At 47.5% G+C, this 14765-nt stretch overlaps 1 protein-coding gene across 1 annotated transcript in view; it reads right to left on the minus strand.

Moving 5' to 3' along the window:
• The window catches only part of map4k6 (mitogen-activated protein kinase kinase kinase kinase 6), a gene marked incomplete at both ends in the record, with an annotated part of 24525 nt that extends 19745 nt beyond the window's left edge, over window positions 1-4780 (minus strand). Inside the window, one exon of the mRNA XM_080549937.1 lies at window positions 4688-4780. Coding sequence (XP_080406063.1) covers window positions 4688-4780 — 93 coding nt within the window. The remainder of the gene's footprint in view (window positions 1-4687) is intronic.
• Between the last annotated feature and the right edge of the window lie 9985 nt (window positions 4781-14765).

Raw genomic sequence — 14765 nt, forward strand, 5'->3', positions numbered from 1 at the left:
CCGTTCTGTCACCATGGCGACAGGCGCATCCAATAGGGGAACGGCGGCTAACGTGTGGAAAACAGAACCCATCTGATACGCAGCGGTATCCACTTCCTGTTTTGTCTCTTCTCTCCGTGCTAGTGAGACTTCCTGTGACGATGGCGACAGCCTTTGTGTTGTCCTCTGTGAATGTCCTCAAGATGTCCTCTGTGGACCCACACACATGACCACAAACAAACTCTCTCTCTCACACACACACACACACACACACACACACACACACACACACAGAGGAGGACCAGAGGAGAGGAGGAGGACCAGAGGAGAGGAGGCGCAGGTTTTCTCACATGCTGTCGACACTTCTTCCTACTTCCTGTCTCTGGTTTCCTGTTATCAACTGCTAACCTCACCGCACCGTAACTCTCTCTCTCAGCCAACTAGACACTCCCCAAGGCTGTCAGGAGGAGGGGGGGGGGGGGGGCTGGAGGAGGGGGAGGCTGGAGGCTGGTGGAGGTGGAGGTGGAGGCTGGTGGAGGTGGAGGGGGGAGGCTGGTGGAGGTGGAGGTGGAGGCTGGTGGAGGTGGAGGTGGAGGCTGGTGGAGATTGAGGAGGAGGCTGGTGGAGGGGGAGGGTGGTGGAGGGGGGAGGCTGGTGGAGGTGGAGGCTGGTGGAGGTGGAGGCTGGTGGAGGTGGAGGCTGGTGGAGGTGGGAGGAACTGTAGGGGTGGAGGGGGGGGAACTGGGAGGAACTGTATGAAACACACAAGGATTCGATTCCTCATTCTGTTCAATGACTCTATTCACAATGAGCCCCACGTCCTCCGATTTCTACCTCCACCAGCCTCCCCTGACAGTCAGTGATCTGCTGTCGGTGCCTCTGCTGTGTGATCTGAGTGGGTGGTCCCATCTAACTACTGCCTCTGCTGTGTCAAACACGCAGGCCTGTAGGGTACCATGTACACATGCAGACAGAGACATGCAGGAGATAGAGACATGCAGGAGACAGACATGCACGAGAGGGGTGCAGGTGATGCAACGGTGATGAAAGTATCAAATGGCGCTTTTCCACTATCGGCCCGGATCGCTTCGGGTCAGCTCGCTTCGGCACGCTTTTGAACAGTTCTGGTTTTCCACTATACACAACAGACCAGGAACGAGTAGGAGGAGCAGGAGATAGTAGGCGGAGTTACGCGTCATAACAGTGTCATAAGATTCCCCCCGCTATACAGATCAGCAGGGGGAAAGTTCAACTGTTCAAAAAGTGCAACTTCTCTGCTTTCAGAAACTCTTTGAATTTTTTAGATTGGGCATATAGTTCATGAATTACGGTAGTTTGAATCCGCTGTAGACAGCTCCGGTTTCGGAGCAAGACTATCGGTATTAGATTTTTTTTTCGCGTGCACGACTTTTTCCCCCGCGTGCACGCGCATAAAACACGCACTGGCGTTACAACCATTGTATAATTTCAACTTTCACCCTTAAAATGACCGTGTGGGCCATGGAGAAGTTACCCTGTCAACTACAGACACTGAGGTGGAAGAGTGACCGGTCTATGGACGTCGGTACGGTCCAATACCCAGTGTCAGACAAGGAGGAAGTCTAGTCAACAAGGCTAGTACAGGCCTCACAGCTACACTCAGGTTAATAAAGGTAGCAGATGAATATGTGTACTATGTGTCTGTGTGACATGGCTACATCAATGAGCAGAGATGAATGCTGCAGTCAGTAGTACAGTACTATCTATTTCATAGACACATGATGGATGATGATGGAGAGTGATGGTGGTCAACACATCACAGCAGGTCAACACATTCAATGATGTATCACAACCAGACCATGTCAGAAACACAACCAGACCATGTCAGAAACACAACCAGACCATGTCAGAAACACAACCAGACCATGTCTGTATCACAACCAGACCATGTCAGAAACACAACCAGACCATGTCAGAAACACAACCAGACCATGTCAGAAACACAACCAGACCATGTCTGTAACACAACCAGACCATGTCAGAAACACAACCAGACCATGTCAGAAACACAACCAGACCATGTCTGTAACACAACCAGACCATGTCAGAAACACAACCAGACCATGTCAGAAACACAACCAGACCATGTCTGTAACACAACCAGACCATGTCTGTAACACAACCAGACCATGTCAGTAACACAACCAGACCATGTCAGAAACACAACCAGACCATGTCTGTAACACAACCAGACCATGTCTGTAACACAACCAGACCATGTCAGAAACACAACCAGACCATGTCTGTAACACAACCAGACCATGTCTGTAACACAACCAGACCATGTCAGAAACACAACCAGACCATGTCTGTAACACAACCAGACCATGTCTGTAACACAACCAGACCATGTCTGTAACACAACCAGACCATGTCAGAAACACAACCAGACCATGTCTGTAACACAACCAGACCATGTCTGTAACACAACCAGACCATGTCAGAAACACAACCAGACCATGTCTGTAACACAACCAGACCATGTCAGAAACACAACCAGACCATGTCAGAAACACAACCAGACCATGTCTGTAACACAACCAGACCATGTCTGTAACACAACCAGACCATATCTGTAACACAACCAGACCATGTCAGAAACACAACCAGACCATGTCAGAAACACAACCAGACCATGTCTGTAACACAACCAGACCATGTCTGTAACACAACCAGACCATGTCAGAAACACAACCAGACCATGTCAGAAACACAACCAGACCATGTCAGAAACACAACAATGCATCAGCTGAGTTAAAGAAAACCAACTCTTACCTTTGATGACAGAACATGAGCCGTGTTTACCCGTACCTCCGCCTTGCCCCGCGCATATTGCTATGAATAGTTCGAAGATAGGTGCTTGCACGTTAGGTGCGAGGCTGCTTGGTTAACCCATTAGCGGGAACATTATTAGTTGCACAAAATAGGCTGATTTAATTGACCATGAACATCAGAGACAGACATTACGAATGTTCATTTAAAATACTCCGGAAGCCCGAAGTCCGGAAAACCGGAAGTCGGGAGTCCTCAGCATAATGCATTGTCTGCAATACAACCGGAGATTTCTTGGCCATGGGCGCACAAATGTGCGTCCTGGCCAAGAAATAGAGACAGCCAATTGGAGCGCTGCTACAGCTCACGTGTAAGCGAAAAGTATTCGTCCTGGCATAGACTTTCATTGACCGGCGCCCCCGCGTTCTCCCCCTATGTATTTTAACAGTGAGTTTTACACACACACACACACACACACAGATAAAAATGTTTATTGTATTGGAGGATTTTTAATGAATGCTGATAGGCGCCGACAGAATATCAGCCGCATTTTGTGAATAAACAATGTTTATTTAAAAAAAAAACTTTTACAAATCGCAACTAGGAAGTGAAGGTGGGGGCGGCGCCCCAGCGCCCTCTATCGGCCAGCCGCCACTGGTTAAAAGCATAACTTCTCGGGGTGTCAGCGCGGTGGTTCAGGGCTCAAAATGACCGTATACCGATGGTGGAGTTAGCAAAGGAGTATTGTGATTGTACCACCTCCATAGCCGGTGTTATTCACGGGCAAAGACGGTGCCCTTTGCGGGTTAATAACTTCGGTTTACCGTGGGTTAGGATAACAATTCAAACGTGTCCGGATAGGGGAGAGGACAGGGAATCCAAAACCATTTGAATGGTGTCGATACTACACTGCTATCACGGTCGACACAGCGCGGAGCGAATTCCCTGGTAAAACTATTCCCTCCCCCCGCTGTCAACGGGACTTTCAACCAGCAGGCGCCAGCGGGTGAACTCCCGGTTCATTGAGTTTACGGTTAAAAGCATAACTTCTCGGGGTGTCAGCGCGGTGGTTAAGCGCTCAAAATGACTGTATACCGATGGTGAAGTTAGCAAAGGAGTATTGTGTTTCTACCACCTTCACAGCCGGTGTTATTCACGGGCAAAGACGGTGCATAATAGCGATTTTTGTGTTATGCTTGTTGTAAATAAAAGTTCTATGATGCATTGAAATGACATTAAACTAAGATAATACGATGGTCAGCATAATTTTTCAAATCTTTATTAATAAGCTATTACAGAAACTGTAGTGACATTTTCCAAGAGCGAATGTGGTATTTAAAGATGGCGGTTAGCGAAAAAATCTATGAACATGACGATTTCCATTGACCAATCAACGGTGTGCAGCGTCACACGTCACACGTCACACGCAGCCTGCCAAAAAGGTACCCTTCGGCCCTATGGTTCCTGCTCACGATGGGTAGCTAAAGAAGCGACCCGACCCGACCCAGGCCGACAAATGGAAAAGCGCCAAAGAAGCAGGCCAGCCCGGGCTGACCCGGGTCAGCCCTCTAGTGGAAAAGCCCCAAAAGTAGGAGCTGGCATGCATGCTGCAGAACTTAAACACCGCAAACTGAACACAGGTCGTAACAAGTCCAAGTGTGTTGAACATTGAACAAGCTCACACAGGTGATGTGTGTGTGTCCTGAAGAAAACGAACAACAAACAAATGCCATATATAATAATAATATAATAACATGATAACATGACAATATTATAAGATGATTATATCATACAGGTCATAACGAACTGATGAGACGCCAAATAAGGAAGTTTAACTCCTGTCTGTGCGGTGTTGTTGCTACTAGATATCCGATCAGGGCGAAAATAAACATCCTACCTTGAACACGTCTCCGTAGGTCCCGCTGCCGATGCGGTGGATCAGCTCGTAATCATCTAACGGGTTCGAGTGGGAGACACCGAGATCATCCATGTCTGTCTGTCTGTCTCTCTCTCTCTCTCTCTCTCTCTCTCTCTCTCTCTCTCTCTCTCTCTCTCTCTCTCTCTCTCTCTCTCTCTCTCTCTCTCTCTCTCTCTCTCTCTCTCTCTCTCTCTCTCTCTCTCCCTCTCCCCTCGCTGTCTAGCCGTTATAGTGTGTGTGTGCGTGTGTGTGTGTGTGTGTGTGTGTGTGTGTGTGTGTGTGTGTTTCACCGCCTGCATTTCCTCTAGAACACAAACCCTCCCATCACACCGTGTAAACATGGCAGCCTGTGTTCACTGTTCAGTCCTGTTAGTGAGCTGCCAGGCCACTCAGGGCCGTCATAATAATAATAATAATAATAATAATAATAATAATAATAATAATAATAATTTCATGAAATTATATTGAATAAAAAGGTGTTGGTTTATTGGTATTGCAAATCAATAATAGCGAAACACACACGCACATGCGCGCCTGTTCTCACACACACACACACACACACACACACACACACACACACACACACACACACACACACAGACACACACGCGCACACATACACACAGACACACACGCGCACACATACACACACGCGCACACATACACACATACACACACGCGCACACATACACACACGCACAGCATAAGTATCTTGGGAGGGAAATGCATAGGCATGACCACTGATTGACGTGACATCACGTGATATCAAAACGAGTTCAAGTTTTGTGCGATCAGATGATATTCTGATATGATACTGTTCTAAATTGGGGGGCTGCGTGTTGACAAGTACAGTATATGACAGAGGTACCACACCTTCCCTGGTCGCAGCACCAGTGTGTAGCCCCACCCCAGGTCTTTATTCTAGCAGCACCAGTGTGTAGCCCTATGGAAGCATATAGTAGACTAAATTCAAATGCTAATGCAATATGAGATTGCAATTGCATGTTCCACTTTTGCATGCATTCTTTCAGACAATATTCAAATTCAAATGCAATTCTAATGATTTGCATTTTCATTTTCATGTACCTGATGTGCACATTCGCTGTCAATATTAAAATGATAATGCAAAGCCATTTGACATTTAATTTTCAAAGTCATGCGCTGCTTTGTAGCTGACAACATTCTAATTTTCATTCAAATGTGAAAATTACCATGCAATCCCAAAATAGCATATTCATTTGCCACTTTTGCCTGCGTTATTTGAGTCAATATTCAAATTGTAATGCAATAATGTGATTAGCAATTGCATTTACATGTTCTAGGAAACACATCTGCTTAACAGCTGACAAAATTCAAACTCTCTATGCAATTCTCATGTTCTATCGGCCTGTCAGTCATTCTCTGGGGGCAGGACAATGTTTAACGCGCCGACCGGAAATAGCGGCAATTCCCCCTATCACCAGAATGATCACGCCCCTTTTTGGGTGATAGAAGTGTAGAAGTTTGAATGTCTGGTCTTTGCTACTTTAATCTGATAAAATAAGAAAACCGTAGTGCTTTTTAGATATTAGGAGCCCAAATCCGATGGCCAGTTAGGCAAACTATTATATAGTGTGGTTTCCGATCAATGATCGACGTCGTTATATGGAGAAAAGTAATGAAATAGGCAATGTGTGTCCTTTCAGTCTGTCTCTAGAGCAGTTATACATAATCTCCCTGTCATCAGAACGATCACGTCCCCTGTTGGGTGCTAGAAGTGTAGAAGTTTGACTGGCAGTCAATGGAAATTTGTGGTATTTGCTACTTTAATCCGATAAAATAAGAAAACTGTATCGCTTTTTAGATATTAGGATCTCAAATCCGATGGCCAGTCAGGCAAACAATTATATAGTGTCGTTGCCGATCAATGATCGACGTCGTTATATGGAGATCATTTATGAAATAGGCAATGAATAGGCAATGAATGAGAAGGAGGTGGCTAGGCGCAGTGGGGACGTGGACCGGGTCAAGCAGGCCAAGTACAGGTTCGCCAAAGCGGTGAAGGAGGCGAAGCATCGCTTTTCGGAGAAGCTGCAGAAACAGCTCTCTGAGGGGGATTCCGCCTCCGTCTGGAAAGGCCTAAAGACCATCACCAACTACAAACCCAGGTCCCCGCTGATGTCCGACAACCTCCCCCTCGCTAACGAGCTGAACGAGTTCTATTGTAGGTTTGAGAAAGAGAGGTTCCCGCCCACCCCCGCCCTCTCCCTCCACACCCCCCGGCTACAACCACCACCCCCGTCCCCCAGGGGGGCCAATGTCCCTCCTGCTACCCCCACCCTCCCCCCTCCCCCCAACCTCCCTCCCCCCTCCTCACCCGCCCCGCCCACCCCCACCCCCCTTTCCCCACCCCCTCTCTCTGTCACAGTGCGAGAGGTAAACAGACTGTTTAAGAGGCAGAATCCCCGGAAGGCAGCTGGTCCGGATTCCGTCTCTCCCTCTGTCCTGAAGCACTGCGCCGACCAGCTGGCCCCAGTGTTTACCCACATCTTCAACGCCTCGCTGGAGCTGTGTCACGTCCCAGCGTGCTTCAAGGCATCAACCATCATCCCCGTCCCCAAGAAGGCCAAGGTCACAGGCCTCAACGACTACAGACCCGTCGCTCTGACCTCTGTCGTCATGAAGGTCCTGGAGCGCCTTGTCCTGGCCTACCTGAAGCTCATCACGGATCCTGTGCTGGACCCCCTGCAGTTCGCGTACAGAGCCAATAGATCCACAAAGGACGACGTGAACATGGCTCTGCACTACGTACTAGAACACCTAGACACTGCAGGCAACTACGCCAGGATCCTGTTCGTGGACTTCAGCTCGGCCTTCAACACGATCCTCCCACACATCCTGGAGCACCAGCTATCCCTGCTGCAGGTGCCGGTCTCCACCTGCAGGTGGATCACGGACTTCCTGACTGACAGGTCTCAGCGGGTGAAGCTGGGGAAGAGCATTTCCAGCTCTAGGTCCACCAGCACGGGCTCCCCGCAGGGCTGCGTCCTGTCTCCAGCACTATTCTCCCTCTACACCAACAGCTGTGTCTCCCGCCACCCCTCGGTCAAGCTCCTGAAGTTTGCAGACGACACCACCCTGGTGGGCCTCATCTCCGGGGGGGACGAATCTGCCTACAGGGGTGAGATCGAGGGGCTGCAGAGCTGGTGCAGTTTAAACAATCTGGAGCTAAATGCTCTGAAAACTGTGGAGATGGTGGTGGACTTCCGAAGGAAAGCAGCCCTGCCCCCTCCCATCACGCTGGGAGGTACCCCGGTGGCCTCCGTGGAGTCATGCCGCTTTCTAGGCATGACCATCTCCCGGGACCTAAAGTGGGAGCAGAACACCGAGGCCCTCACAAAGAAGGCCCAGAAGAGGATGTTCTTCCTCCGGCAGCTGAGGAAACTCAGGCTGCCGAGGTCCATGATGGTCCAGTTCTACACGGCCATCATAGAGTCCATCCTCACCCACTCCATCATCACCTGGTTCCCTGCTGCAACGACCAAGGACAAGGCCAAGTTGCAGCGGGTGCTACGTTCAGCAGAGAGGGTGATCGGCTGTCCCTTGCCCTCCCTCAACTCCCTGCATGACACCAGGGCTCTGAGGAGGGCAAGGAAGATCATGGCAGACCCCTTCCACCCCGGCCACGGCCTCCTCACCCTGCTTCCCTCTGGAAGAAGGTTGCGGCTGCCTAAGGCACTGAAGGCCCGCCACAGGCTCAGCTTCTACCCCTCAGCCGCCAGGCTGATAAATGACTCTGGCTTCCCCCTCACTGCACTTTACTTTATACCGCACTATCCAATGCACTGTTGTCTGTCCTGTGTTGTTGTTGTTGTGTTGTCCTGTTTTTTGACATGTGAAAAAAGTATAAACGCACTTGCTGTGGTGACAAAGCAAATTCCTATATGTGTAATGCATAGTGGCAATAAACGTTATCTCAATCTCAATCTCAATCTCAATGAATGTGTGTCCTTTCAGTCTGCCTCCATCCATGTGGATGAACCACCCGACCCAAAGGCCTGAGGTGTTGTAGGGGGGTATTTAGTATAACAGGCTAATGGGTTTATTGTGAGTTTACTTTGATTGTTTGTTTATTGCCTTGATCACCGTATTGAGAAGTCATATGGTTATGGGGGGTGATATTGCAAGGTAATTTAAGCACCTGCGCACCTTGCATGGCGGTAGTGGAGAGAGAGGGGAGCGATGTATTTTTGTTGACCGCATTATACGCATATTCTATAGGCTACGCATTGTTTGTTATTTTTCTGGTTTTGATCGCTTATGGATTATTTTTGTACGTCGCCAAGTTTGATTGTTCTATTCAATAAATGTTCTAAAACGTACTTTTCATGTCAGCGGATTGTTTGGCGCGTCATACAATTACCAGCCAGACCCTGGTTGCGTCTCTCAGCGACTTTTTACTTTTGGCTCTATCTATCTATCTCGCTACAGGTGTCATATAACCCTAACCCATACCCTGTCATATAAAAGTACCTTATTGAATCTCCAGGTAATGTAGGCTATTTCTGACATCCATCACTTTTGCTGTCGTTAAGATAGGCTACTTTATTTTTCTGTTTTGGTAGTCTGTCCAATCATGTGACACTTGCCCTCCTCCACCGGCCCTAGTTTTGGATCTAGCTTGCTGTTCATTATTTTCATGATAAATCGTAGCTATCTAGCTATAACATCTTCATATACACCATACAGGCTAAATACTGATTAACAGTAGGCACTGATTAACAGTAGGCAAATGCCCATTGAACAGATTTATTCATTATCCTATCTTAAGAAAACTAATGTAACACTCTCATCTGGGGATTTACACGGCAAATCAAATGAAGAACTACAAATCCCTGATGACAGGGAGATGACGTATGACTGCTCTGATGAATCAACCCCTATTTCATTACTTTTCTCCATATAGGCCTAACAACATCGATCATTGATCGGCAACGACACTATATAATAGTTTGCCTAACTGGCCATCGGATTTGGGCTCCTAATCTAATCCTATCTAAAAAGCACTACGGTTTTCTTATTTCATCGGATTAAAGTAGCAAAGACCAGACATTTCCATTGACCGCCAGTCAAACTTCTACACTTCTATCACCCAAAAAGGGGCGTGATCATTCTGGTGATAGGGGGAATTGCCCCGCTATTTCCGGTCGGTGCGTTAAACATTGTCCTGTCCCCAGAGAATGACTGACAGGCCGGTAGAACATGAGAATTGCATAGAGAGTTTGAATTTTGTCAGCTGTAAAGCGGATGTGTTTCCTAGAACATGTAAATGCAATTGCGTATCACATTATTGCATTACAATTTGAATATTGACTCAAATAACGCAGGCAAAAGTGGCAAATGAATATGCTATTTTGGGATTGCATAGTCATTTTCACATTAGAATGAACTTTTGAATGTTGTCAGCTACAAAGCAGCGCATGACTTTGGAAATTAAATGTCAAATGGCTTTGCGTTATCATTTTAATATTGACAGCGAATGTGCACATCAGGTACATGAAAATGAAAATGCAAATCATTAGAATTGCATTTGAATTTGAATATTGTCTGAGAGAATGCATGCAAAAGTGGAACATGCAATTGCAATCTCATATTGCATTAGCATTTAGCACACACACACACACACACGCACGCTCCTAGCCTATTCTCGTATGACTGTAGTGGCAATTGTTGTTCTCTTGTGTACATGTAAACAGAGGGCATTGTGGGACGTATCATGTGACATACCAGGGTCCAGTTTGACCACTTTGAGAGCAGCGATGACGGAGGTCCTGATGTCCCGAGCCTGGGAGGAGAGAGAGAGACAGAGAGAGAGAGATAGAGAGAGAGAGAGAGACAGAGAGAGATAGAGAGTGAGAGAGAGAGACAGAGAGAGATAGAGAGAGAGAGAGAGAGAGAGAGAGAGAGAGAGAGACAACACTTTTTGTGTGTTGAAATAAAGCACTATTAAATAAAACACATTATATATATATAGCTTCTGTAACACCTTCATTTCCCCTCGGGGATCAATAAAGTACCTGTCTGTCTATCTGTCTGTCTGTGTGTGTGTGTGTGTGTGTATCTATCTCTCTATCTCTATATCTCTATATCTATCTACCTATCTACCTACCTATCTATCTATCTACCTATCTATCTATCTATCTCTCTATCTCTCCATCTATCTATCTATCTATCTATCTATCTATCTACCTACCTACCTATCTACCTACCTATCTATCTATCTACCTATCTATCTATCTATCTATCTATCTATCTATCAATCTGCCCGCCCGCCCGCCCGCCCGCCCACCCGCTCGCTACCTGTCTGTCTGTCTGTCTGTCTGTCTGTCTGTCTATCTATCTATCTATCTATCTATCTATCTATCTATCTATCTATCTATCTATCTATCTATCTATCTATCTACCTACCTACCTACCTGTCTGTCTATCTATCTATCTATCTATCTATCTATCTATCTATCTACCTACCTGTCTGCCTATCTATCTGCCTATCTATCTATCTATCTATCTATCTATCTATCTATCTATCTAGAACTAGAACTAGGATATTCGAACTAGGGGTATTAGAACTAGGGGTATCAGAACTAGGGGTATCAGAACTAGGGTATCTCTCTGTCATCATCATCATCCAGACCATAATAGTCAAGTCAGAGCGTTGCGACAGCAGCCACCGTTCTGTCACCATGGCGACAGGCGCATCCAATAGGGGAACGGCGGCTAACGTGTGGAAAACAGAACCCATCTGATACGCAGCGGTATCCACTTCCTGTTTTGTCTCTTCTCTCCGTGCTAGTGAGACTTCCTGTGACGATGGCGACAGCCTTTGTGTTGTCCTCTGTGAATGTCCTCAAGATGTCCTCTGTGGACCCACACACATGACCACAAACAAACTCTCTCTCTCACACACACACACACACACACACACACACAGAGGAGGACCAGAGGAGAGGAGGAGGACCAGAGGAGAGGAGGCGCAGGTTTTCTCACATGCTGTCGACACTTCTTCCTACTTCCTGTCTCTGGTTTCCTGTTATCAACTGCTAACCTCACCGCACCGTAACTCTCTCTCTCAGCCAACTAGACACTCCCCAAGGCTGTCAGGAGGAGGGGGGGGGGGGGGGGCTGGAGGAGGGGGAGGCTGGAGGCTGGTGGAGGTGGAGGTGGAGGCTGGTGGAGGTGGAGGGGGGAGGCTGGTGGAGGTGGAGGTGGAGGCTGGTGGAGGTGGAGGTGGAGGCTGGTGGAGATTGAGGAGGAGGCTGGTGGAGGGGGAGGGTGGTGGAGGGGGGAGGCTGGTGGAGGTGGAGGCTGGTGGAGGTGGAGGCTGGTGGAGGTGGAGGCTGGTGGAGGTGGGAGGAACTGTAGGGGTGGAGGGGGGGGAACTGGGAGGAACTGTATGAAACACACAAGGATTCGATTCCTCATTCTGTTCAATGACTCTATTCACAATGAGCCCCACGTCCTCCGATTTCTACCTCCACCAGCCTCCCCTGACAGTCAGTGATCTGCTGTCGGTGCCTCTGCTGTGTGATCTGAGTGGGTGGTCCCATCTAACTACTGCCTCTGCTGTGTCAAACACGCAGGCCTGTAGGGTACCATGTACACATGCAGACAGAGACATGCAGGAGATAGAGACATGCAGGAGACAGACATGCACGAGAGGGGTGCAGGTGATGCAACGGTGATGAAAGTATCAAATGGCGCTTTTCCACTATCGGCCCGGATCGCTTCGGGTCAGCTCGCTTCGGCACGCTTTTGAACAGTTCTGGTTTTCCACTATACACAACAGACCAGGAACGAGTAGGAGGAGCAGGAGATAGTAGGCGGAGTTACGCGTCATAACAGTGTCATAAGATTCCCCCCGCTATACAGATCAGCAGGGGGAAAGTTCAACTGTTCAAAAAGTGCAACTTCTCTGCTTTCAGAAACTCTTTGAATTTTTTAGATTGGGCATATAGTTCATGAATTACGGTAGTTTGAATCCGCTGTAGACAGCTCCGGTTTCGGAGCAAGACTATCGGTATTAGATTTTTTTTTCGCGTGCACGACTTTTTCCCCCGCGTGCACGCGCATAAAACACGCACTGGCGTTACAACCATTGTATAATTTCAACTTTCACCCTTAAAATGACCGTGTGGGCCATGGAGAAGTTACCCTGTCAACTACAGACACTGAGGTGGAAGAGTGACCGGTCTATGGACGTCGGTACGGTCCAATACCCAGTGTCAGACAAGGAGGAAGTCTAGTCAACAAGGCTAGTACAGGCCTCACAGCTACACTCAGGTTAATAAAGGTAGCAGATGAATATGTGTACTATGTGTCTGTGTGACATGGCTACATCAATGAGCAGAGATGAATGCTGCAGTCAGTAGTACAGTACTATCTATTTCATAGACACATGATGGATGATGATGGAGAGTGATGGTGGTCAACACATCACAGCAGGTCAACACATTCAATGATGTATCACAACCAGACCATGTCAGAAACACAACCAGACCATGTCAGAAACACAACCAGACCATGTCAGAAACACAACCAGACCATGTCTGTATCACAACCAGACCATGTCAGAAACACAACCAGACCATGTCAGAAACACAACCAGACCATGTCAGAAACACAACCAGACCATGTCTGTAACACAACCAGACCATGTCAGAAACACAACCAGACCATGTCAGAAACACAACCAGACCATGTCTGTAACACAACCAGACCATGTCAGAAACACAACCAGACCATGTCAGAAACACAACCAGACCATGTCTGTAACACAACCAGACCATGTCTGTAACACAACCAGACCATGTCAGTAACACAACCAGACCATGTCAGAAACACAACCAGACCATGTCTGTAACACAACCAGACCATGTCTGTAACACAACCAGACCATGTCAGAAACACAACCAGACCATGTCTGTAACACAACCAGACCATGTCTGTAACACAACCAGACCATGTCAGAAACACAACCAGACCATGTCTGTAACACAACCAGACCATGTCTGTAACACAACCAGACCATGTCTGTAACACAACCAGACCATGTCAGAAACACAACCAGACCATGTCTGTAACACAACCAGACCATGTCTGTAACACAACCAGACCATGTCAGAAACACAACCAGACCATGTCTGTAACACAACCAGACCATGTCAGAAACACAACCAGACCATGTCAGAAACACAACCAGACCATGTCTGTAACACAACCAGACCATGTCTGTAACACAACCAGACCATGTCTGTAACACAACCAGACCATATCTGTAACACAACCAGACCATGTCAGAAACACAACCAGACCATGTCAGAAACACAACCAGACCATGTCTGTAACACAACCAGACCATGTCTGTAACACAACCAGACCATGTCAGAAACACAACCAGACCATGTCAGAAACACAACCAGACCATGTCAGAAACACAACAATGCATCAGCTGAGTTAAAGAAAACCAACTCTTACCTTTGATGACAGAACATGAGCCGTGTTTACCCGTACCTCCGCCTTGCCCCGCGCATATTGCTATGAATAGTTCGAAGATAGGTGCTTGCACGTTAGGTGCGAGGCTGCTTGGTTAACCCATTAGCGGGAACATTATTAGTTGCACAAAATAGGCTGATTTAATTGACCATGAACATCAGAGACAGACATTACGAATGTTCATTTAAAATACTCCGGAAGCCCGAAGTCCGGAAAACCGGAAGTCGGGAGTCCTCAGCATAATGCATTGTCTGCAATACAACCGGAGATTTCTTGGCCATGGGCGCACAAATGTGCGTCCTGGCCAAGAAATAGAGACAGCCAATTGGAGCGCTGCTACAGCTCACGTGTAAGCGAAAAGTATTCGTCCTGGCATAGACTTTCATTGACCGGCGCCCCCGCGTTCTCCCCCTATGTATTTTAACAGTGAGTTTTACACACACACACACACACACACAGATAAAAATGTTTATTGTATTGGAGGATTTTTAATGAATGCTGATAGGCGCCGACAGAATATCAGCCG

This window comes from Nansenia antarctica (assembly GCF_963989245.1).
Source record: "Nansenia antarctica genome assembly, chromosome: 20".
In the NCBI taxonomy this organism is placed as follows: Eukaryota; Metazoa; Chordata; class Actinopteri; order Argentiniformes; family Microstomatidae; genus Nansenia; species Nansenia antarctica.